The 23949-nt window shown below is 40.7% G+C and overlaps 1 protein-coding gene and 1 long non-coding RNA gene across 9 annotated transcripts in view; one reads left to right on the top strand and one right to left on the bottom strand.

The window, feature by feature from the left end:
• KIF21A (kinesin family member 21A) overlaps positions 1-23949 on the bottom strand; it is a 186443-nt gene that overhangs the window by 83336 nt on the left and 79158 nt on the right. For all 8 annotated transcript variants that reach the window (XM_056573651.1, XM_056573652.1, XM_056573650.1 and 5 more), the window contains exons 8-11: positions 21176-21371; positions 20013-20202; positions 11627-11690; positions 9561-9758 (exon numbers count right to left, since the gene is read on the bottom strand). In XM_056573651.1, coding sequence (XP_056429626.1) covers positions 9561-9758; positions 11627-11690; positions 20013-20202; positions 21176-21371 — 648 coding nt within the window. The remainder of the gene's footprint in view (positions 1-9560; positions 9759-11626; positions 11691-20012; positions 20203-21175; positions 21372-23949) is intronic.
• On the top strand, positions 149-19965 carry LOC130369021 (uncharacterized). Its single transcript, XR_008892645.1, has 4 exons — positions 149-1250; positions 1330-1409; positions 12282-12335; positions 19761-19965. It is a non-coding gene; the product is annotated as an uncharacterized LOC130369021 (long non-coding RNA).

Raw genomic sequence — 23949 nt, 5'->3', positions numbered from 1 at the left:
TGACCCCCTTATGGGGACAACCCTCACTAGAACCCTCCCTATAAAATATTTGCTTTATTTAATATTGATTAAAATATGTGACCCCAAAAAAAAGTTAAAATCTGCAGTGGTAGGGGAATGTATATGATCAGGTGTGAAGGAATTCACACACTAAAGGGTGTTCGGGGCAGCTGCACATGTATTCAATTCCACTCTGTGGACCACTGGTAATTCCAGTGTCCACTAGTGCTCCGCTGTCCCTCACTCCTTTGTTCCTAAAGATCCCCTGTACCACGCTAACTAAAACTCGGACCGTAGGCCTCCCCGACGTTTCGGTGACGAATCACCTTTGTCAAGGGTTGCAAGGCTACTGTGCTTCCAAACGCCCGACAGGTATTTATAAAGGCTCTGGTGGCCGGTACTTCCTGTCCCTGGAGAGGCCAATCGGCGAGCAGGACGTCATAGTCGCGCTTCTCACGGTATTACCGTGGCCAATCCCATACCAATCTTTGCATGTGGCCGTTGTTTACCTCCTAAATAACGCGAGAGCTCAATGCTTAGTCCCGTACTTGCGCGTTACTTCGCGCATGCGGGAAAACTTCACCGATAGCGCCAGTTCCAACCCTCTCTGCGCATGTCAGAGGGCTCCACTCCCATGACGAGGTGAGTAGATCTGGATTGTTTGCTGTTACCATGTGAACCGCTAAGTTAACTCTATATGTGCCGATCAAGCTGATCTCTAAAGCTATGTCTGATGTAAGGTGGTGGTCAGTTTTATATATGTCTGTCTGGCTGTTGTTGAGACCTGTAACTGATGCAGGGTGATGACTATGAGCATCCAAGTGAAGATAATCAGGAGAAGGCTCCATTACACAGCCCTTTGGCTTATTTTAACACAGGAAAAGCCGGTGTAGAGTATTGTAATGGTGATATAGGGGGGATAAGGTATATGTATTACTGTTCTACAAACAAAATATGAAATATGGTCAGCGGGCTCCTGGTATCTAAACAGGCTACACTCAATTGTTATTCATACAGTTGAGTCAGATGGATACGTGGTCCTGATGATATGTCCTCACAATAGGTGTATACCTACATATGTCTCCTGTTTATATGATAGGTTGCCAGTCAATCAGTTTTTATCCTTGATTCTTATGGTAATCCAAGACTTCTAATCTCCTGCATGCTCTTTTCCTTACAGTCTACCTGATGCTCCGGTGGACTCCGTCTCCACCCCATCCCCCAGTGTCCCATATCCGAGGACAACCAGGGTAGGTATTAATCAGCCATTATTAGGCTACTTCATTGGCTCCGAGATTCTATAGCCAGTCGATGATATTGTCTCTACAGGTATCAGGACAGCCAACTGTGTTTTGACCACGACACTTCACTCCAACCCGCCATACTACCACACGGATAGCCATCCCCAGGTAAGTAACTACATTATTATCAATGTCATGAGGTTTATTTAAGATATCACTAAAAGAGAATTATATCCATTAAGGTTATCCAACCTATATACCCAAGTATTGTTGGGGCGTCTGGAAGCATCCATCAGATGGGGTTCCTAAATAATACAGTGTAATACATTGTCACTCAAGGAACCCAGTATATGTAAAGTCCTCATTCAAACCACGTGGGTTCTTAGTATTAAGGCGATAAATCCACCTCGCCTCCTCTTGTAGCAATAGTCTGTCTATGTTCCCCTTGCGTGGGCCCAACGTAAGTTGGCGAAGGCCCCAGAATTTCACTATGTCAGGTTTGTTCGCATGTCTCAGCCTAATGTGGCGGGCTAAAGGGGTATCAGCCCCCGTCCTAATTGTACTTATGTGTTTGCCGACTCTTTTTCTTAGCTCTTGTGTAGTTTTCCCTACATATAACATGGGGCAAGTGCACGTGGTTACATTGCGGCTACTGCAATTTAAAAACTGCCTTATATCATATTCTCTACCATCGCTTGGGTTGCGAAATTTCTTAATCCTGTGCATATATCTGCACATAGTACAATGGCCACATGGGTATGAACCGGGGGGCGGACTCGATAGCCAGGTTTGACCTGTTGTTGTCTCCTCTTTTTTATGATGATGACTATGTACTAATATGTCCTTGATATTAGCCCCTCTCCTATATGTAATACTAGGTCTACTGCCAATGACCTCTTGTAGGTCGGCATCGAGCCTTAATACATGCCAGTGCCGGTTGAGTATCTCTGTTACCCGTGAGGCATAGCCATCAAAGGTGCCAATGCATCTTATGACTTTATCTGTCCGATCAGCATTCTTCTGTGAGTTTAACAGTTCAGTCCTGTCCAGAGCTCTGACTCTATTATATGCTCGTCGCATGTGTTTCTTAGGATAACCCCTATCAACGAACCGTTGCATAAGGTTCCTGCTCTCAGCCTGAAAGTCTGCCTCTCGTGAGCAGTTCCTTTTTGCTCATAGGTACTGGCCATACGGTATGCTCCGCTTAAGTGGTCCCGGATGCCAGCTATTCCACTGAAGGAAACTGTTGGTTGAAGTAGGCTTCCTATATATGTTAGTTTGGATCTTCCAATTATCATCAATGTATGTTGTAATGTCCAAAAAATTAATACTTCTGCCACCCTCCTCCGAGGTGAACCTCATTCAATGTTGTTTTCATTGAGTTTGCCTACAAATTCCCTAAACAAAGTAATGTCCCCATACCCAAAAATCAAAATATCATCAATATACCTCCCCCAAAATAAAATGTGCTCAGTGAAGTGTTGGTGAAGTTCCCCAAAAACAACAGTGCGTTTCCACCACCCCAAAAAAAGATTAACAAAAGAAGGTGCACACGTCGTCCCCATGGCGGTACCCTTCCCCTGACGGTAAAGGGTACCCCCAAAGAGAAAAAAGTTGTGAGTGAGTACAAAATCTAGAAGTGAAGTGACAAAATCATTATGCCTCTGAAAGGGAGTACTACGTGTGGTTAGGAAAGTGCTAACTGCTGTGATACCTAATTGGTGCTCAATATTAGTGTATAAACTTTCAACATCGAGGCTCATTAGTAAAGTGCCTGGTGTGACACTCAAATCATTAATCTTAGTCACTGTGTCCTTCGTGTCCTTTAAATACGATGGGAGGGAGGTAACAAATGGGGCCAGGATCCTATCCACATAAGCACTGGCTCCCTGTGTAAGATTGTTCGTGCCCGAGACTATCGGGCGTCCTTTTACTGGATTAATTGGCTTATGGGTTTTGGGGAGGGCGTAAAAGGTGGAGATCACAGGATGAGGATTAAAGATGTATTTCATCTCCTTCTCAGTGATCAGTTGCTCAGCTCTGGCTCTATCAAGCAAGGACTTCAGGTCCGAAAGGTATAGTTGTGTCAGATCACTGGGTAGAATTTTATATGTATCTCGATCGTCTAACAGACGATGGACCATGTCCTCATAGGTCTCTCTGTCTAGCAACACAACATTTCCACCCTTATCCTTTAATCAATATTAAACAAAGCAATTAAAGCAAATATTTTATAGGGAGGGTTCTAGTGAGGGTTGTCCCCATAAGGGGGTCACCCCTTATAGGTTGTTATTGTCAATTTTGCCCTGGGACACTTTTTTGAGCATTTCACTCCGGTCGGCTCATTGAAATGAATTACATACGGGCGGCATATGGGATACGGGAGCGCAATGTTTTAGCTCCCCCCTGCCATATGCGGTCCCGTATAGGTAATAACGTGATGTGAACCCAGCCTTACATTACCAGCAAATGGTGTTAAGAGACAACCGAAACAATACTGTTACAACAAGAGGTAAACATTAGCCTCCACATACTGCAATAAGAGGTTACAGTGCATTAGATTCACACAAAGCACTTAAGCTGGTATTTTTCCACAAATGTTATTGATACAAATTCTAGTCTGTTTGTTTGTGGAGTGTCAGAAATTTCCCTTAAATGCAGCATGTTGTAACTGGGTAGAAGGGCAAGAGGCGCCCAAGTAAAGGCTTTCTTGTATGTCATTGATCGGTCACGTCATGGTGCAAATGTTTTTCCTATAACTGAGTCTGGGTTCTACTCCTATCCTTTTGGCACTTGCTTGAAAATGCTTTTCTGGCCCTCTGCCAGGCTAGTCTCTGAATCCCAAGCCTCTGTCAGTGATGTGATCTCACATGTAACCACTTCAGCCAATCATAGGCTACAACAGTCATATGATGAAGCATCATTACTCGAGGTTTGGCATACATAGGGGGGGAGCTAGGAAAGCATTGTCAAGGAAGTCCTGGGGGTATATTACTGAAGTTTAAAGCCACTAATCTAAATCAAAATCAGTGCAATTTGGTGCAGATTTTCTGGCAGTTTTCAGTGGGGACTAGGAATCAGACTTTCTGCAGAATTATTCCCAGTGAATCTAACCAATACATACTTTTATGCATGAATTTACCACCAGAACCTCTACAGAATAAAATGAAGAGAAGGTGGGGTTCTCACTACACCTACTACCACTAACAGTATCTTACAACGAATCTCAAATCTTTTAGGCCAATGTAAATATTCAATATGGGAATAGTTTTTTTTTTTACAGTATATGTGCAATAGAAGATCAGAAAAGTCATACATATTTGCATGCCTATTCCCACTAAAAGTGCAAGAAATAAGGGAGGCATTTATCTAGCTGTTGTATAGTAATTTCTTTATTGTCCATAGCAACCAATCATAGCTTAGCTTTTATTTTACTAGTGCAATATAAAAAATCAAAGCTAAATTCTAACTGCTTCCTAAGGGCAACAGAGATTCCTACTATAAGACAGCGTGCAAAATCTGGTCCACAAATGCTAGTCTCAGGCACCATAGCTACTGGAGCTGCAAAATCTGTATACATTAAAGGGGTATTCCAGGAAAAAACTATTTTTTATATATCAACAGGCTTCAGAAAGTTAAAACAGATTTTTAAATTACATCTATTTAAAAATCTTAATCCTTCCAATAATTATCAGTTGCTGAAGTTGAGTTGTTATTTTCTGTCTGGCAACAGTGCTCTCTGCTGACATCTCTGCTTGTCTCGGGAACTGCGCAGTGTAGAATAGGTTTGCTATGGGGATTTGCTTCTACTCTGGACAGTTCCCGAGACAGGTGTCATCAGAAAGCACTTAGACAGAAAAGAACAACTCAACTTTAGCAGCTCATAAGTACTGAAAGGATTAAGATTTTTTTTTTACATTAGTAATTTACAAATCTGTTTAACTTTCTGGAGCCAGTTGATACATTAAAAAAAAGGTTTTTTTCCTGGATAACCCCTTTAAGTATTTTATTGGATCAACAATGTCTACATAAATTTCCACACAAAATGTTTCTGTGTTTTCTACAAAGAAAATAATCATAAACAAAATGTGATAATATCACATAGTGCTAGTAAAAGAGCATCAATGTGCATGGAAAGTTCAAAACTGAGATAGGAGCTCAATCTGCACAGCTCCGAAAACGCAACCCTTTGGGATCGCTGCACAGTAGTCATACAGAACTGTAGGTTTATTAAGATTTAACACACTCCTCAGGACATAACACACTGCTCACCTAAACTTTTAATACAGTGTATAAAAACCATTATTGATGATGTCAGCCTGTTCGAATAATGTAATCGGCAGCTCAGCAACAACTGCAGAGGATTTTACATGGCATACATTGATATGTTGATTCCCTTACCATAGACATGTCCACAAACATGCAGAATACCATGCTTCCCTTTCTGCTATACACAGGTTTAAAGGGGTACTCCTCTGCTCAGCGTTTGGAATAAACTGTTCCGAATGCTGGAGCCGGCGCTAGGAGCTTGTGATGTCATAGCCCCCCCCCCCCATGCAGTCACGCCCCGCCCCCACAATGCAAGTCTATGGGAGAAGGCATGACAGCCTCCCGCCCCCTCCCATAGACTTTCATTAAGGGGTGTGGGGCGTGATGTCATGAGGGGGTGGGGCATGATGTCATGAGGGGGAGGGGCTATGACCTCACAAGCTCCCGGCCAAACGCTGAGCAGCGGAGTACCCCTTTAACATTGAATAATTTTTTTTTCAATAAATGCATCTAATTTTCTGATCTTCACAGAAAACCAATGTGTGCTGGTTGTTGTGATCTCACAAATCTAGATAAAAAGTTTATGAAAAGTACTAAAATATAGTGCAAATTTAATTCTTCACCTATGCCTAACCAACTATCTTGGAGCTTAGCTTTAAAGAGAAAATGTCAACCCTAAATAATACTTAGAGCTCAAGTGTCAAAGAGAGTGTTAAGCGACAGAATGAATACCTTCTCCTATCTCCACCTTAAATGATTGATGTCAATGGCTCAGTACAGGAAGATAAGCCCTGTACATCAGTCAGTCAAGGCAGGGAAGAGGCATGTATGCTGCAGCTCAGCACTGCCTCTTCAGCTAAGCTCTGTGCATCATCTAGAGCTGAACGCTTTTCTTTTCGTTTTTTAAAACTAGAAATGATATATGAGACTGTATGACATGTGCATGGTCTCTAGGGTGAAAGAAAACCTTTCATGCAAATGCCTACTAGAATATTTATTTCTTGTTAAATAATAAACTAAAACTACATATCTAATTCTGTGGGGCTATGTTAATTATTGCAATCATTTTAGTTTTCACAATATACACTGAACTATACACTTTTAACTATTAACCATCCATCAAAATTATAGGAAAAAAGGATGCTGCAATTCAACTGCTCTAAAGTTACCTAAACACACCCCACACTGGCACTGCAGCTCCTTAAAAGCCTACAGGATACTGACAATTACTAATATTCATATAAGATTGCTAAGGCTTATAAGGGTTTTGTTTTCGGTTAATAAAGCTAAATGACTGTATAATGAAAGGTTATGGGCTTATATAGTATTCTCCTATGTGTAGTCACTAAACAGGCACATTTAATCAAATCAATCACAGCTCCTGGGTTTGTTACAATGTAATATTCTAGAATAGTGATGAGGTCCACTCAGTAGATGAAAAACAATAATAGAACATTTCATAGTGCGTGGGCTGAAAAAAAACATGTAACCCTGTATATTATGACCTCTAACTCTCCTAAAACATATTATGAAATCCTGAGGGAGCGCATTCAATAACTTTACAATTTAGAAATGAATACGGTTCCTTCCAACGCTGTGACTACATTGTGCTTCACTTAACAGTAAACCTGTGTTTTCTGTCAGCTGCCTAAAAAGAACTAGTTACTTTGGGTTATATTACCCTAAAAAGAGATGGCTAATATGCTTGGTTTGCATAACCTATTTTTTATAACGGAGAACCTTCATACATGGCTTTATTTGGTTTGCCCTTCATTGAACTTGTTTCAGCACTTTGACGGACTAGAGCCCAAAACTAGACTTACAACTTAAAGAGGATGTCCAGTAATGTAAAACATATCTCCTATCCACAGGATACCGCCTACAATCTCAAGAAAGGGGGCCATTTTTTACCTCGGAGTAAACTGGTGCGGCAGGTAACTGGAGTGGGCCATGGCTGAGACCAGTTTGTTGGAAGGTGGGGGTCAGAGCACTCCAAGGTAAGGTCCTCGTTCTGGAGATCAATCAGACACCCATCCCCTATTCGGTGGATAGGTGATAAGTTTTACATAACCGGAATACCCCTTTAAAGTGAGAAAGAATACTTTTTATTTTTTTCTTCCTTTCATTTCTTATACTTCAAGACAATTGACATTTTTTTTTTTTTTTTACCCAAAAAATCTGCTGTAGAAATTTAAGGTTGAAACTTTTATTTGTTCCAGAGATGTTTCAGCAGAACCACACAAGTAATTCAGTGTGGTAAATATTAAAGTTTATTTGTATCGGCAACAAAAATGTTATATAATGTAGATAATACCATTATATGTATATTTGTAATATACATTGGCTAAAAATGTGTATATATGTCCCTACAGCTATTGTTTGTGTGTCTCTATGAGGAGTCCAAATACAGGAAGTTTCGGTGGACAAGCAGGGCTCTGTGCACACTGAGGACAAGTAGGGCTCTGTACACTGAGGCTCTATGACATGCCCCTGACTCACACAGCATGTTGATTGACAAGCTAGAAGCCTGCACAGAGCCCTGCTTCTCCTGACCTCACTTCCTGTATTTGGACTCCTCATAGACACACACAAGAAATAACTGCAGGGACAGCATTTTTTCACCTAAAAATATACACAATTTTTATTCAATGTATACTACAAATCTACATATAAAAGGTATTATTTACATTATAGCAAAAGTTTTTGTTGGCGACAGGTACACTTTAACATGGAAACAATCCTACTGCGAGCTTCGTAAAGCAACAACACAAATGCTTTCCCTGTCCTGGATTCCAGGCTGAAGTCTTAATACTACTGCTACTACAATGTAACAAACACAGCAGCTGTAAGAGCAGCAGGAAATCACAACATATTCAGCCTCTCAATGCAGCCTTCTTTTTATTTTTTTATTCACTGACTGCAAGTATAGAGTTTGAAAAAAGTGAGTAGGTTTAGACACAAGGGCCTAGATTTATTGACAAAAACTGCCTGATTTGCCCTAACAACCCATCATAGCTCAGCTTTCACTTTACCAGAGCTCGTTAACATATGAATACTGAGCTGTGAATGGTTACTATGGACAACATCAGACAGTCGGAGCCATGATATTATTAAAGTGTACCTGTCATTTACAAAAACTTTTTTCATTATGTAGATAACATTATATGTATTTTTTTTTGGGTGAAAGAAAGCCTGGCTTGTCCCTGCAGCTATTGCCAGTGTGTGTCTGTGCAGAGACCAAATACAGGAAGTGTGGGCGGGCAAACAGGCCTCTGTGCACTGAGGACAAGCAGGCCTCTGTGCACTGAGGACAAGCAGGATTCTTTGCACTGAGGACAAGCAGGCCTCTGTGCACTGAGAACAAGCAAGCCTCTGTGCACTGAGGACAAGCAGGCCTCTGTGCACTGAGGACAAGCAGGCCTCTGTGCACTGAGGACTATCAGGCCTCTGTGCACTGAGGACTATCAGGCCTCTGTGCACTGAGGACTATCAGGCCTCTGTGCACTGAGGACTATCAGGCCTCTGTGCACTGAGGACTATCAGGCCTCTGTGCACTGACACTCTATGACATGCCCCCGGCTCACACAGCAGGTTGATTGACAAGCCAGGTACACATTAGGGTTTATAGAACTAATTTAAAAAGAGGGAAATCCAGTGTCATTGTCAATTAAAAAGCACAGAACACATGAAGCTCAGTGTGAAGACAAAAACTTTCCTTGCTTCTTAAAGCAACTAATCACAGTGCATCTTTCATTTTAGCAGTGCAATTGGAGAAATTAAGATTGCTATGGTTTAATCATGCGGGACTTTTTATCTCAGAATAATAATTCTGTGTCTATGTTTTAATTCATACAAGCAATCCATGCATTGTACAACATTCAGTATCTAGGTTACTATCATACAATGCTAGTACATTACAGTGCTGATTAAATCATGCATGTAACTGTACAGGGTCAGAAATGAGATGAATGGAATAACATGTACATTCATAACAATGATCAAAAAAGAAATGGCAAGTGGAAAAAAAATATAAAATGCAAATGGCAATACCTTTTCTTTTTCTTCTTTTCAATCTTTTTTAACTTTTGTAAGTCTTTTTTAGCCATATCGATTATTTCAGTGGTTTCCTTTTCAACAGGAATCAAGGAGGAAGAGAATGGAGAAGAGAAATAAGAGGCTCTTGTTGACGCTCTTGACAAGCTCTTTCTAAGATTTTCATTCACAGCCTCGCTTTCTAACAATTTTGCACTGATCACAAAAGAATAAAAAAAAAAAAAGTTATAAAAAAAACAAACAATGTCAATAGCAGTTTCCATCAAGGACCTTCAATAACCATTCACTGGTATTTATGTAGTTGAAAGGGGTACTCTGGTGCAAATTTTTTTTTTTTTTTTTTAAATCAACTGGTGCCAGAACGTTAAACAGATTTGTAAATTACTTTCATTTAAAAATCTTAATCCTTCCAGTACTTATCAGCTGCTATATACTACAGAGGGAGTTCTTTTCTTTTTGAATTTCTTTTCTGTCTTACCACAGTGCTCTCTGTCCATGTCAGGAATTGTCCAGAGCAGAAGTGGTTTAATATTGGGATTTGCTCCTGCTCTGGACAGTTCCTGACATGGACAGTGGTGTCAGCAGAGAGCATTGTGGTCAGAAAAGAAATTCCAAAAGAAAAGGACTTCCTGTGGAGCATACAGCAGATGGGAAGTATTGGAAGGATTAAGATTTTTAAATAGAAGTAATTTAAAAATCTGTTTAACTTACTGGAGCCAGTTGATATGAAAAAAATTGTTTTCCACCGGAGTTCCCTTTTAAATAAGTTAACACTTTGATTTTCATGAATTTATACAGCAGCATTTCTAAGGGCTTTTTCACACTGCCGTTGGACTCCATTATGAGGAGTTCTGCCGGCAGTTCTGTCATGTTTGGTGGAGAAAAAAAAATAGTGCACGCACTATTGTTTTCTCCGCTAAAGTCCTGTAAAAATACCCGATCACCAACAGACCCCACGCAAGTGACTGGTGTCCATCGGGACCAGGCAGTAGTCATTTGCAACCGACCCGTTTCAGAGCAAAACGGAGTTTGCACAGGTCAAATGCAAACAGCAATGTGAACCTAGCCTAAACTGCCCCCAGCCCCATATTTCCAGATAAAAAAACTAGGAGCACATCCTGGAGAGGGAATAATTATATATATATATATATATATATATATATATATATATATATATATATATATATATATATATATATATGGTATATATGTTTCTTTATAATAATAAAAAAAAAAAAAACTCAGCCAAACTGTATTTATTAACAAGCAGCTGCATGATGGTTCCGACTGTGCAGTACACTAAATAGTGAAATGTTAAAGTTCCACAGGATCCTGGAACAGTTTAAAGGGGAACTCAGGTGGAATCAGGTGGGAAAACAAAGGTTTTCAAATCATCTGGTGCCAGAAAGTTATACAGATTTGTAAATTACTTCTATTTAAAAATCTTAATCCTTCCAGTACTTATTAGCTGCTGTATACTACAGAGAAATTTGTGAAGTTCTTTCCAGTCTGACAACAGTGCGCTCTGCTGGACAGTTCCTGACACGGACAGAGGTGTCAGCAGAGAGCACTGTTGTCAGACAGAAAACTTCACAAATATCTCTGTAGTATATCTGTAGTATACAGCAGCTGATAAGTACTGAAAGGGTTAAGATTTTTAAATAGAAACCATTTACAAATCTTTTTAACTTTCTGGTACCAGTTGATTTGGAAAAAAAATAAAAATCCACCGGAGTTCCCCTTTAAGTTTAAACCAGAGGAGGCCCAGGTCTTGTAGTCATATCACAAATGTTTAAAAGTGACCATATTTTTACTGTCTGAAGCCTGTCTTGGACATATTTTTCTTATTTAGCCACACAGTGTCTTGAAAATATTTTTACAGTTGTAATATCCAAGTATCACCAGTAGATGGCAACAAGGCATAAGCAAAGTTAATGCAGTATTACAGCTGGGTTGCCATTAATGAAAAACTAGTTTGCATCTACATGATCATTTTAAAACAAAATTATTCAAATCACTCTAAAAATACTGTTTCTGAAATTCAGTGGATTTTGTCACTTTACCGTAGGTCTTCAATTTCCTTGATGTAATTGTGTATCATGTTGCTTATTTCTTCATTACCATCACCTGCAAATAAAAGTTTAGTATTAAAACATTGTTGCGGAGGAGAAGGTAGCTTAACTGTAGAAATAACGTAAACAACTTCAAATATGTGCACAGCCAGGCCTAACTTTACCATCATCCAACCGAAACCTGCTTTACACATTAACTTTTATCTACAACCCTTTAACCCTTCAAAACTAAAAGCTCAGAAGAGCAAAGTACATCCTCTAAATATACCTTAGCAGACAAAAGAAAGTTGCTACAACAGGAAATCATAAAGCAACAGACAGATGTGAATGTATAACATTTGTTTTTTGCTAAGCAACTACCAGATCTTAGAGAACAATTGCCTTGCAGTTATCAGTTGTGCAATCTGCAGACATCACTTATCAATTCACACAATTTCTACATATGCAGAAAGTGAGGACTAAGGAGAATATGTTACACAACTTTTTTTTTTTTGTTCCTATACCAGACACCTATATAATAATAATCATAATAATGTCCCTGCTAATAATAATGCCCCTGCTCTTAACCGCTGACAAGTGCATATTCTAAAGCTTTTGGCTAGTGGGCTTAATGTTTTTGACGTCTGAAACCCTTTCTTCTTTACAGTGATACTAGGTGATGCACGGACCAGGAGATGCAGAGCAGAGCTTGTGGAATAAGGTACCATATACTTGGAATGGTACATAAGACAAAAACACCATCCTTCATGTTAGGGTTAATTTAACTATCATATATTTGATTTACAAGAAACATGTGTACTAAGTTTTATCAAAATATCTCCAGCCATTTGGAAGTTATGCTGGAACATACATTTCCCATAGACTTACATGGGACTTTAAACAAAAAACCCAGACCCTGGCACATGGGGGTGGGATAGGGTTAATTTATCTATCCTGTTTATAGTTGACATATAAGTACATGTGTACCAAGTTTTATTAAAGTATCTTCAGCTGTTTGGAAGTGACGCTGGAACATATACACATACACACTTAAAGGGGTACTCAGGTGACAATTTTTTTTTTAAATAAACAGGGACGTTAAACAGATTTGTAAATAACTTCTGTAATTACTTCTGTTTAAAAATCTTAATCCTTCCAGTACTTATCAGTTGCTGTATGCTCCACAGGAAGTTCTTTTCTTTTTACATTTATTTTCTGTCTGACCACAGTGCTCTCTGCTGACACCTCTGTCCATGTCAGGAACTACTGTCCAGAGCAGGAGAGGTTTGCTATGGGGATTTGCTCCTGCTCTGGACAGTTCCAAAAATGGACAGAGGTGTCAGCAGAGAGCATCGTGGTCAGGAAGAAACTAAACTAAATTAAAATAAAGAACTTCCTGTGGATCATTTAGCAGCTGATAAGTACTGGAAGGATTAAGATTTTTTAAATAGAAGCAATTTACAAATCTGTTTAAAGGGGTATTCCAGGCAAAACCTTATATATATATATATATATATATATATATATATATATATATATATATATATATATATATATATATATCTATCTATCTACTGGCTCTGGAAATTTTAACAAATTTGTAAATTACTTCTATTAAAAAAATCTTAATCCTTCCAATAGTTATTTGCTTCTGAAGTTTTCTGTCTAACTGCTCAATGATGATGTCACATCCCGGGAGCTGTGCATGATGGGAGAATATCCCCATAGGAACTGCACAGCTCCCGGGACGTGAGTCATCAGAGAGCAGTTAGACAGAAAACAGCAACTCAACTTCAGAAGCTAATAACTATTGGAAGGATTAAGATTTTTTTAATAGAAGTAAATTACAAATCTGTTTAACTCCGGAGCCAGTTGATTTATATTATATATATTTTATATATATATATATATATATATATATATATATATATATATATATATATAAAAAAATATATAGATATATAAATATATATATATATATATATATATATATATATATATATATATATATATATATATATATATATATACGTTTTGGCCTGGAATACCCCTTTAACTTTCTGACACCAGTTGATTTAAAAAAAATATGTTGCCCCGCCCCATTGCTTTGTAGAGTAAGTGATATTCAGTAGTGGCAAGTTATTTCACTCTTTCATGTGTCTTGTACTATGTGTCTTTCAGTTTATTCTTGCATCAAAATAAAGCTACATTCACACTGCTGTCTCCGGCAGTGTGAAGCCCGTTAATTTAGGATTGAGAAAAGCCGGAGAAAAAATAATGCTTGAACCATCTTTTTCTTCTAAAATAACGGCGGCTATAGAATACAATGTGGTCCATCGGGACCCGTTATTTTTCGGTATGCTCCGGCAAAATTACGACCGGCAAACTGAAAAAAAAATAAAAAAGGAGTTTGACGGACGAATTTGCCAGAGCATACCAGCAGTGTGAAAGGGGCCTAAACTGTACAAAACTTATTCTTACATGCACATTTAATCAATAATACCCAAACGGACAACTAAGACCTGGAAGTGAAAAATTATTATGACTAAGCAGTATGTAAGTGACCAAGCACTATCGATTAATCCAGGTACTAGTGTTGGCTATAGGTATGTGAACTCCAAACAGAAATAGCAAATAACAAGAAAGAGAAAAACGGAGTCACTTATAAAACATATATCATTTTATTAATTCCGTAGAATGTAAGTACATAAAAATTGTATATATATTAGTTAAAAATATTATTTTTCAAGGAGGAATAAGGCTAAAAGGTGGTGTCACCGGCTCTGCAATGAAGGCTGGATTGTATATAGTGTATATATTACTGGATCCACCACAATGAGATAAAAATGATAAAATAATCTTGCACACAAATTTGCAAAAACAGGATGTTTAGCAGCATGTAGAAAACATGTATATAAATCTCACAGTGAGAGCAAAAAATATATGGCATGCAAAATAAAGTGCAGTGTGCATGTAAACAAACATAACATTGCAGGGATACAAAACAGTATGGCGATATACCAGAGTACAACAGCAATCGGCAGAGACCGGGACAGCACCACTCCAACGTACGTTTCGGTACGCAACCTTCGTCTGGGACTCCCAGATGCATCATGACATTTATATATGTCATGCAGTTAAACCGGCGATGCGCGGCATCGCACGGGTTAACTGGCAGAAGTCCCGCTGTTACCAGCGGGCGACTGGCAGAAGTCCCGCTGTTCCCAGCATGCTGGGAGTTGTAGCTTTGCAACATCTGGAGGGCCGAAGTTTGGAGACCACTGTGCAGTGGTCTCCAATCTGTGCTCTTCCAGATGTTTCAAAACTACAACTCTCAGCATGCCCAGACAGTCCAGCCATTCCGAACTACAACTTCCAGCATGCCTGGGCAGTCTGGGCATGCTTGGAGTTGAAGTTTTGCAACAGCTGGAGGCACACAGGTTGGGAAACACTGAGTTTCCCAACCAGTGTGCCTCCAGTTGTTGCAAAACTACAACTCCCAGTATGCCCAGACAGCCGAAGGGCATGCTGGGAGTTGTAGTTTTGCAACAACTGGAGGAGAACAGTTGGGAGACCGCTAAGTAGTGGTGTCCAAACTGTAGCCCTCCAGATGTTGCAAAACTTCAACTCCAAGCATGCCCCGACTGCCCAGGCATGCTGGGAGCTGTAGTTTTGCAACAACTGGAGGCGCACTGGTTGGGAAACATTGTCTGTTTCCTAACTCAGTGTTTCCCTACCTGTGTGCCTCCAGCTGTTTCAAAACTATAACTCCCAGCATGCACTGACAAACCGTACATGCTGGGAGTTGTAGTTTGGCAACAGCTGGAGGCGCACGGGTTGGGAAACACTGAGTTAAGTAACAAACTCTGTGTTTTGCAACCAGTGTGCCTCCAGCTGTTGCTTAACTACAGCCCCCCATGATGGGAGTTGTAGTTTAGCAACAATTGGCGGCTCCCTGTTTAGGAAAACGCTGCATTAGGTTTGCTCTTCCCAGGGGAGAGCACAAAAAATTTACTAACCCATATTTCTTGTCTTTCTTTTCTTTTCATTTCAGATACGTGAATGCGGAGGACTACGTCAGATTCGGTGGACTACGACGATGAACAGCTTTTTTTATTTCAATAAAATGGTTAACTAGGGCTGTGGGGGAGTGATTTTTTTTTTAAATAAATTTTTTTTTTCAATGTGTCCGTGTTTTTTTATAATTGAATTTTCAGGGTTAGTAGTGGAAGCTGTCTTATAGACAGAATCCATTACTATGCCAGGGCTTAGCGTTAGCCCCAAAACCAGCTAACGCTTACCCCCAATTATTACCCCGGTACCCACCACCACAAGGGTGCTTGGAAGGGCCGGTACCAACAGGCCCGGAGCATCAAAAATGGCGCGCCTAGGCGGTAACAGGCTGGCGTTATTTAGGCTGGGGAGGGCCAGTAACAATGGCCCTCGCCCACCCTGGTAACGTCCGGCTGTTGCTGCTTGGTTGGTATCTGGCTGATACTGAAAAAAGGGGGAACCATATGCGTTTTTTTTTTATTTATTTAAAAAAAAAAAAAGTGTGTGGTACCCTAATTATTGCAGTATCAGCCAGATACCAACCAAGCAGCAACAGCCTGACGTTACCAGGGTGGGCGAGGACCATTGTTACTTGCCCTCCCCAGCCTAAATAACGCCAGCCTGTTACCACCTAGGAGCGCCATTTTTGACGCTCCGGGCCAGTTGGTATCGGCTCTTCCTGGAACCCCTGTGGCGGTGGGTACCGGGGTAATAATTGGTGGTTAGCGCTAGCTGTTTTGGGGGCTAACGCTAAGCCCCGGCTTAGTAATAGATTATGTCTACAAGACGTCTTCCACTACTAAGCCTGAAAATTCAATTATAAAAAACACAACACAATGAAAAAAAAATTTTATTAAAAAAAAAAAACCTTTTATTGACATTTAAAAAAAAAAAAAACGCTGTTCATCATCGCAATCCAAAAAATCTGACACAGTCCTCCGCATAAACGTATCTAGATTTAAAAGGAAAAAAAATAAGTTTTGTTCATTTTTTTTGCTTCCACACACCAGCAAAAATACAAGAAAAAAAGCACAAGAAAAACTGACAAAACGCAGGAAAAAGCTGGGACAGTTTTTCTGGTGTTTTTTATGATGGATAAAAAACCTCAATGGAATCCTGGCCTCAAAGCCATAGAGCAAAATCCCTGTGTCCACTTTTCCTGTGAGGTAGAGAAGTAGTGCACGGCTCATTTTATGTCTGTAGATTTTATGGGTACCATTTTTGTTTTGATGGGACTTTTTGATCGCTTTTTAATATTTTTATGGTATATGAAGTGACCAAAAATGCACAATTTTGGACTTTGGTATTTTCTTGCGTGTACGCCATCAACCGTGCAGTTTAGCTAATCTTCTATTTTAATAGTTCAGACATTTGCGCACGCAGCGGTACCACATATGATTATATAAATTTTTTATTTAAAAAAAATGGGAAAAGGGGGGTGATTTAAACTTTTAATAGGGAAGGGGTTAATGAAAATTGCATTTTTTAGGGGGGCTAAAACATGCAATTTTCTGATTGCATACACTGATCAGTGTAACCGGCGATCTGCTGCTCTAGCCTGCAGGCATGGAGCAGTAGATCGCCGATCGGACGTCGGAGAAGCAGATGGGGACCTTCCCATTGTCCAGTAAGCTCGATGTTAATCACGATGTTGTCGCGATAGTCCCGATCAGCTCCGCTGAGCTGCCAGGATTCTTTTACTTTTGCTTTAGATGCCGCAATCAACCGACCTAAAGGGTTAATGCTTGTATCGGTCCGATCGTCCATGCCTGGTATTAGCTGTGGGTCCTGGCTGCCCACAGCAACCCACCGGGTTTAACCCGTCCTCCGCCAGCGAGATTGGTTTAAAGCCATTAAACTGGACCCCCGTGTCTAATAAACCCCCCCCCCCACCTTGCCCCGCCCCCTGGCCTGCTTGCAGCAGAAATCCGCCAGCTACACAGGGGCCTGCGAGTCGCAGCTGCTCCGTGATGTCTGACTACACTTCGAGTGCACTCGGCAACTTGCAGGCTCCTGTGTGGCTGCTTGGAGTGCTGGATTGCCCTACCCTACCCTTAAAGGGGTATCCATATACTGTTAAGAGGGCTGCCTTGCTCCCTCCGACCTACTTGCGGCTTCTGGAGGTGGTTGGGAAGCCAAGAACAGTCAAGTTGACTCCGGTTGAGTATTAAAGAGTTACATAAAAAGCATAGTTTGCAGTGCTATGCTGTTCACGCAACTCACAATAAAGTCAAGAGGAGTTGTGTGAAGTTTGTAAAACAGTTGGCTCATCTGGCAACTACATCCAGTAGTCACAAACATGTATCCTGTTTCCCTGGAAATTAGACATACCCATAAAATAAGCCGTAGCAGAATTTCTAAGCATTGGCGAAATATAAGCCATACCCCAAAAATAAGACATAGTGGTAGGCGTGGCTAAGCGTTCAAGTGCGGAGCGGTAAAGAAGATGGGCAGCCCTTCTCATCTGCCCCATCATGACAGTTGCTATCTCGGAGATGACCAGAGAGGTGCCGGCAGCCCCATTAACAAGGTTGGCTCCCCCTGTCAGGTCCCGGTCTTTCTGTTCGTGCTGCCAGACGCGGCATAGAGGGAGACAGAAAGTTAAAGTAAAAGTCTCCTTTTAGTGAGGAACAGAAAGTTCTGCTTTATTGGTCCTCAGGGGGAAGAATAAAGCTGTGCCTGAAGTTTTGCTCAGCAGTTTGGGTCTCTCTCACCCGGACCAACCAGCAACAGTATGTGGGTCTCTGTATTGTTGTACCATACTTAATAAAAATAAGACATCCCCTGAAAATAAGCCATCTTGAGGAAAAATAAATATAAGACAGTGTCTTAGTTTCGGGGAAACACAGTAGATAGGGCAAAGGGAGCTCTGTAAGGCTACATTCACACTGACAGTTGTCTCCGGCAGTGTAAAGCCAGTTATTTTAGGATCAAGAAAAGCCGGAGAAAATTTTTTTTTTTTAGATAACACAAAATATACACAGACAAGACAGACATGTTGTGGCATTTGCAACATTATACAAAGGTAAACTTCAAGAATATTTTTAAACCATTTCAAACAAAAGGGGCTTAAAAAATATTTGGAAATGGATGATGTGGTTTCCAGTGGTAGGTGCCTCAGTTATTGTTCTATATTGGACCATCTTAAAATTAAGACGCAAGTATTCTTTACTCAACTGTGGATCTCATCAAATCTCCTCCCTATCCAAATTTAAAAAGGAGGAATGGTTGAACTTGTCACCCCCTCCTGCAACTAATAAAAAGGAGGGTTGCCTTTCCGCAAGAATATCTTCACAAGGTTTTACCAACTGTCTACACATATTGCAGGTAGTAAAAATGTAGAAACTCAAGTTACCGATAAAAGTACCAAATGACCTCTTTTCCAGTATTAATGATCTGTCAAAGTTTTTTTATTTTTTTTTCTGTTTTGCTTTTTTTCTAGTGTGAATGTATTTTTTAATTTTTTTGTAAAAACTTCATATGCTAAAATCTGAAATAGAACAAACAACAAAGGACTGCATATATAAACCTGAATAACAAAGGTTATTTTATAAAAAGAAAAAACATTTTTTAATGGTGTTTATTTTGTACATGTTTTCTGGCATTTTAAATCCTCTAGAGACACCTATTGTAAAATCAAAAAATACACACAGAGGATGCTGTGTTTTGATAAATAAAAACATCATAGACCCCACCCCGCTCAATCTGGATTCCTTAGATCAATCCGTTCCCCAGACCTGAATCCGATTGAGCACATCTGGGACATCAGGTCTCGCTCCATCCACTGTCCAGGAGTTGGCGGATGCTTTAGTCCAGGTCTGGGAGGACATTCTCAGGAGACCATCCGCTACCTCATCAGGAGCATGCCCAGGCGTTGTAGGGAGGTCATCTGGGCACGTGGAGGACACACACTACTAAGCCTTATTTTTATTTGTTTTAAGGACATTACAAAGTTGGGTCAGCCTGTAGTGTGGTTTTTCACTTTGATTTTGAGTGTGACTCCATATCCAGACAGCCATAGATCCCCCCCCCCCCCCCCCCCCAAAAAAAATGTGAAAGGAAAAAAATTTTTTTTTTTTTTGAACAATTACAGGAAAGGATAAGGATGCAAAATAAATGTAAAGACATTCTGCCTTATACAGTACAATTTCCATGGACAATTAAATATAGGTTCCCAAGACAAGTAAGTAGTGCCTTTTCATATACTAAATCAGTTTTCTATACACTGATCGCAAATACAGAAAACAAACTAATGTGTCACAAGACACAAACTGAGAAACAAAAAAGTCTACAAATAAAACAACAGTATGACATGAAAATTGTCTTAAATGAATGTATACCTCACCTGCTCTAGCAAGAACTTGATTGGCCTGGTCGCTCATGAGCTGTGTAATTCTTGTTCTTAAAGCATCAATTGTTTCTTGCATAGCCTTAATTCTCATGCGTAGATTATTGTTTTCAGTTTGCAACATTGCATTCTCGTGAAACATGTCATTGATGCCTTCTACTCCTTCGTCATCAATTATTCTTTTACCCTATGAATTTAAATATAGAAAACAAGAGACATTAAGGCTAAATAACATTTCTTGTAAGGATCTCCACATAACATATCAATCTAAGGCTTTGTTCCCATCTGCATCTGAGGTTCCATTACTTAGCTTTCATCAGATTCCAGCAAAATATCAGACAAAAGAGCAGCATGTGATATTTTGTCTAGTCTAATAATGGAAACCCAAGAGACTCATTATAGCCAATAGAGTCTGTTTATGTGGTGTCATTAAAAAGGGGTACTCCCCACCAAACATCTTATCCCCTATCCAAAGGATAGGGGATAAGATGTCTGATCGTGGAAGGTCCGGCAGCTTAGACCCCCCCTCCCCACAATCTCCGAGCTGGCACCACTGTGCTCTGAACACGGAAGCTTGGAGCTTTGGGACGTCATGCCCCCTCCATTACATAGCCATCCCAGAGCCTCTTCATTACAGAGCGGGGAGAAGAGGGAGAGGCGGGAGGGAGGGGAGGAATATTGATGAGCTGGGCGGCACTGCGGCCAAAAACGCTGATGTCAGAGTGCCACTTAGCCCAGCCGGTGCAAGTTAGCACCTAATTAGCATATAACGAAAAGAGAAGATTACGGCCGAACCGCAGGGCGGATCTGGGCACGGTAAGCATCAAACTGACTTCAATGGGTTAGCAGAAAGTCTGCAATAGTGGCAGAATTGCAGAGTTTCCCTGGACCTATTTCGGCAGCACATCTCCCACTCATTTTCTTGATTGATTGGGGTCTGAATATGTTCTCTATGACACATCGAAAGTTTAGTTTTCTTTTCCTATGACAATGGTACTTAATTTTAAAAGCTTTAGGTTGTATAAATGTTTATTATGTAGGATTTTAGAAATAGGAGGCTACCAAATATGTATATGGTTATTATATCTCCAGCACTCCTATAGAGATGCATGGAGGGGGGCTTGCCAAATCAGGTTAAGAAGTATAACAGATTTTCCTACCGTCTTGTATTCCATTAGTTCCATCTGAAGTCTTGTTATTTCATTCCGAAGTGCATTTATCTGTTGACTTGTTCGATCCTGGTTAACCATGACTTTGTTCTTGATATTTCGCGCTCTATTGGCGTATTTGAGAGTGTTCAGTGTTTCCATAAAATCTCTATCCGAAGGGCTTACACATGCAATCATTACAGTTTGGCTATAAAATAAAGAAACAAATGATGCAGTCAAACTGTAATTTTCTCCTCAAAGGTCCCTAAATATCATACTTTTGTAGTTACAAGGTTCACATAAATGAGCACAACATTCCACTATACATTAACCATTCACTTATTAAACTAGTGTAAACAAATATGGTGGAAACGAGGAGATTTTTATGCTTCCCGTAAGGGGGACACAGACCTTGAGTATATGCTGCTGTCCAACAAATTCTCTGAAATAAGAAAAGAAAGAGGCGGATCACTCACTGTTCCGATGCTGTGCACTTTATTAAGAGATGAATACAGTGGCTACGTGTGGATAGATGTAAACGGCAGGGCAAGAGGTGTTGCGGAGCCCCGTCCGAAGCGACAGCGCCGTTTCCCGGAATGACACTATGGTAACAAAAAAGGTTGGCCCCTCCCAGCAGGATATACCCGCCTACAGGCCCTGAGCTAATCAGTTTTAGTCCCAGAGCAGTAGGAGAGGGCCGCTGGGCAGAAAACACAGAACTGTACGAGGTAACCACAGAACAAAAATTAAAGGTGTTATCCAGGAAAAAACTTTTTTTAAAAATATATCAACAGAAAGTTAAACAGATTTGTAAATTACTTCTATTAAAAAATCTTAATCCTTTCAGTACTTATCAGCTTCTGAAGTTAAGGTTGTTCTTTTCTGTCTAAGTGCTCTCTGATGACACCTGTCTCGGGAAACGCCCAGTTTAGAACAGGTTTGCTATTGGGATTTGCTCCTAAACTGGGCGTTTCCCGAGACACGTGTCATCAAAGAGCACTTAGACAGAAAAGAACAACCTTAACTTCAGAAGCTCATAAGTACTGAAAGGATTAAGATTTTTTAATTGAAGTAATTTACAAATCTGTTTAACTTTCTGGAGCCAGTTGATAAATATAACAAAGTTTTTTCCTGGAATACCCCTTTAACTGAACGCACCCTCGGACAAGTAACCAAACCAGGAACACCAAAAATAAAGGGCGGGTGCTGTGTCTCCCAATGGATCCTCTGAGAAAAAGATTTTACGGTAAGCATAAAAATCTCCTTTTCTCTATCGGCTCCATTGGGGGACACAGACCTTGGGACGTACCAAAGCCGTCCCAAGGGTGGGCAAAAGAATCCAGTCAGGTGGCAGGCTGGACCACTGCCGCCTGCAACACCTTACAGCCCAGACTAGCATCAGTGGATGCAAAGGTATGAACCTGGTATAATTTTGTAAAAGTGTGCAAGGACGACCAGGTAACCGCCTTACTTGTGAGGCCGAAGCCCTGTTACGGAGAGCTCAGGAAGCTCCAACAGAACGTGTGGAATGAGCTGAAACCCTGAAGGGTGGGGTCTTCCCTTCACAGCGGTAAGCTTCCGAAATGGCAGACCAGATCCACCGCGAAATGATGGCCTTTGAAGCAGGTTGTGGGCGGCATAACAAAAAAGGAGTCACACTGATGAAAAGAAGAAGTGATAGAGGGGTAGGTTTGTACAGCCCGCACCACATCCAGTTTATGGAGCGAACGCTCCTTGGAATGAGATGAAGACGGGCAAAAGGACTGGAGTACAATGTCCTCATTGAGGTGAAAAGCGGAAACCACCTTAGGTAAAAAGGATGGAACCGGACGAAAAAACAACCTTGTCCTGGTGGATGACCAGGAAGGGAGAGCGGCAGGAGAGAGCTGCCAGCTCTGAAACCCTCATAATAGATGTAATTGCAATAAGGAACGCCACCTTCCAGTAAAGGAGACGAAGAGAAACATCCCAGAGAGGTTCAAAGGGAGCACCCTGCAGGGCACCTAGGACCAAGTTTAAGTCCCAAGGGGGGGGGCAGGGGATCGATAAGGAGGGGCAGCATGGACCACTCCTTGAAGAAAAGTCTGAATATGAGAATTGGACGCTAGAGGACATTGAAAGAGAATGGAAATGGCCAAAACCTGAACCTTAAGGGAGCTGAGAGCTAACCGTTGTTCCAGCCCCGACTGCAAACAGGAAAGGAGTTGGGGGGAGAGAGAAAGCCACTGGAGAAAAAGACTGAGATTAACACCAACGAAAATAAGACCGCCAGGTACGGTGGCAAATCTTCGCAGAGGAGGGCTTGTGCACCCTAAGCATGGTGCGAATCACCTGGTGAGAGAAGCCTCGGGCCCTTAGAACCGCAGTCTCAACAGACACGCTGTCAAATGCAGCGACAGTGAATTGGGATGGCACAGGGGACCTTGAGGTGGCACAGGGGACCTTGGATACCTTGGCCATCGCAGCTGAGCTGCGAGTGCTGCCCTGGCGATTGATGTACGCCACAGCCGTGGAGTTGTCCGACCGGACACCAACAGGGTGGCCCTGAAGAAAGATCTCCCAATATAGCAGGCAAAGATAGATTGCCTACAAAGAACTGCTCGACAGTGAGGATCCAGCAGGAAGACCCAATCTCCCAGTCATTAACTAAATGATATAGATTCCTGATATGTAATCAAAGAAATGGGGAGTGAATAATTAAAACGTAACTTTTACTATATTTAAAAAAAAATGTATATATATATATATATATATATATATATATATATATATATATATATAGTAAA

This window comes from Hyla sarda, chromosome 4, assembly GCF_029499605.1.
Source record: "Hyla sarda isolate aHylSar1 chromosome 4, aHylSar1.hap1, whole genome shotgun sequence".
In the NCBI taxonomy this organism is placed as follows: Eukaryota; Metazoa; Chordata; class Amphibia; order Anura; family Hylidae; genus Hyla; species Hyla sarda.
This window is presented reverse-complemented; position numbering and strand designations above follow the sequence as displayed.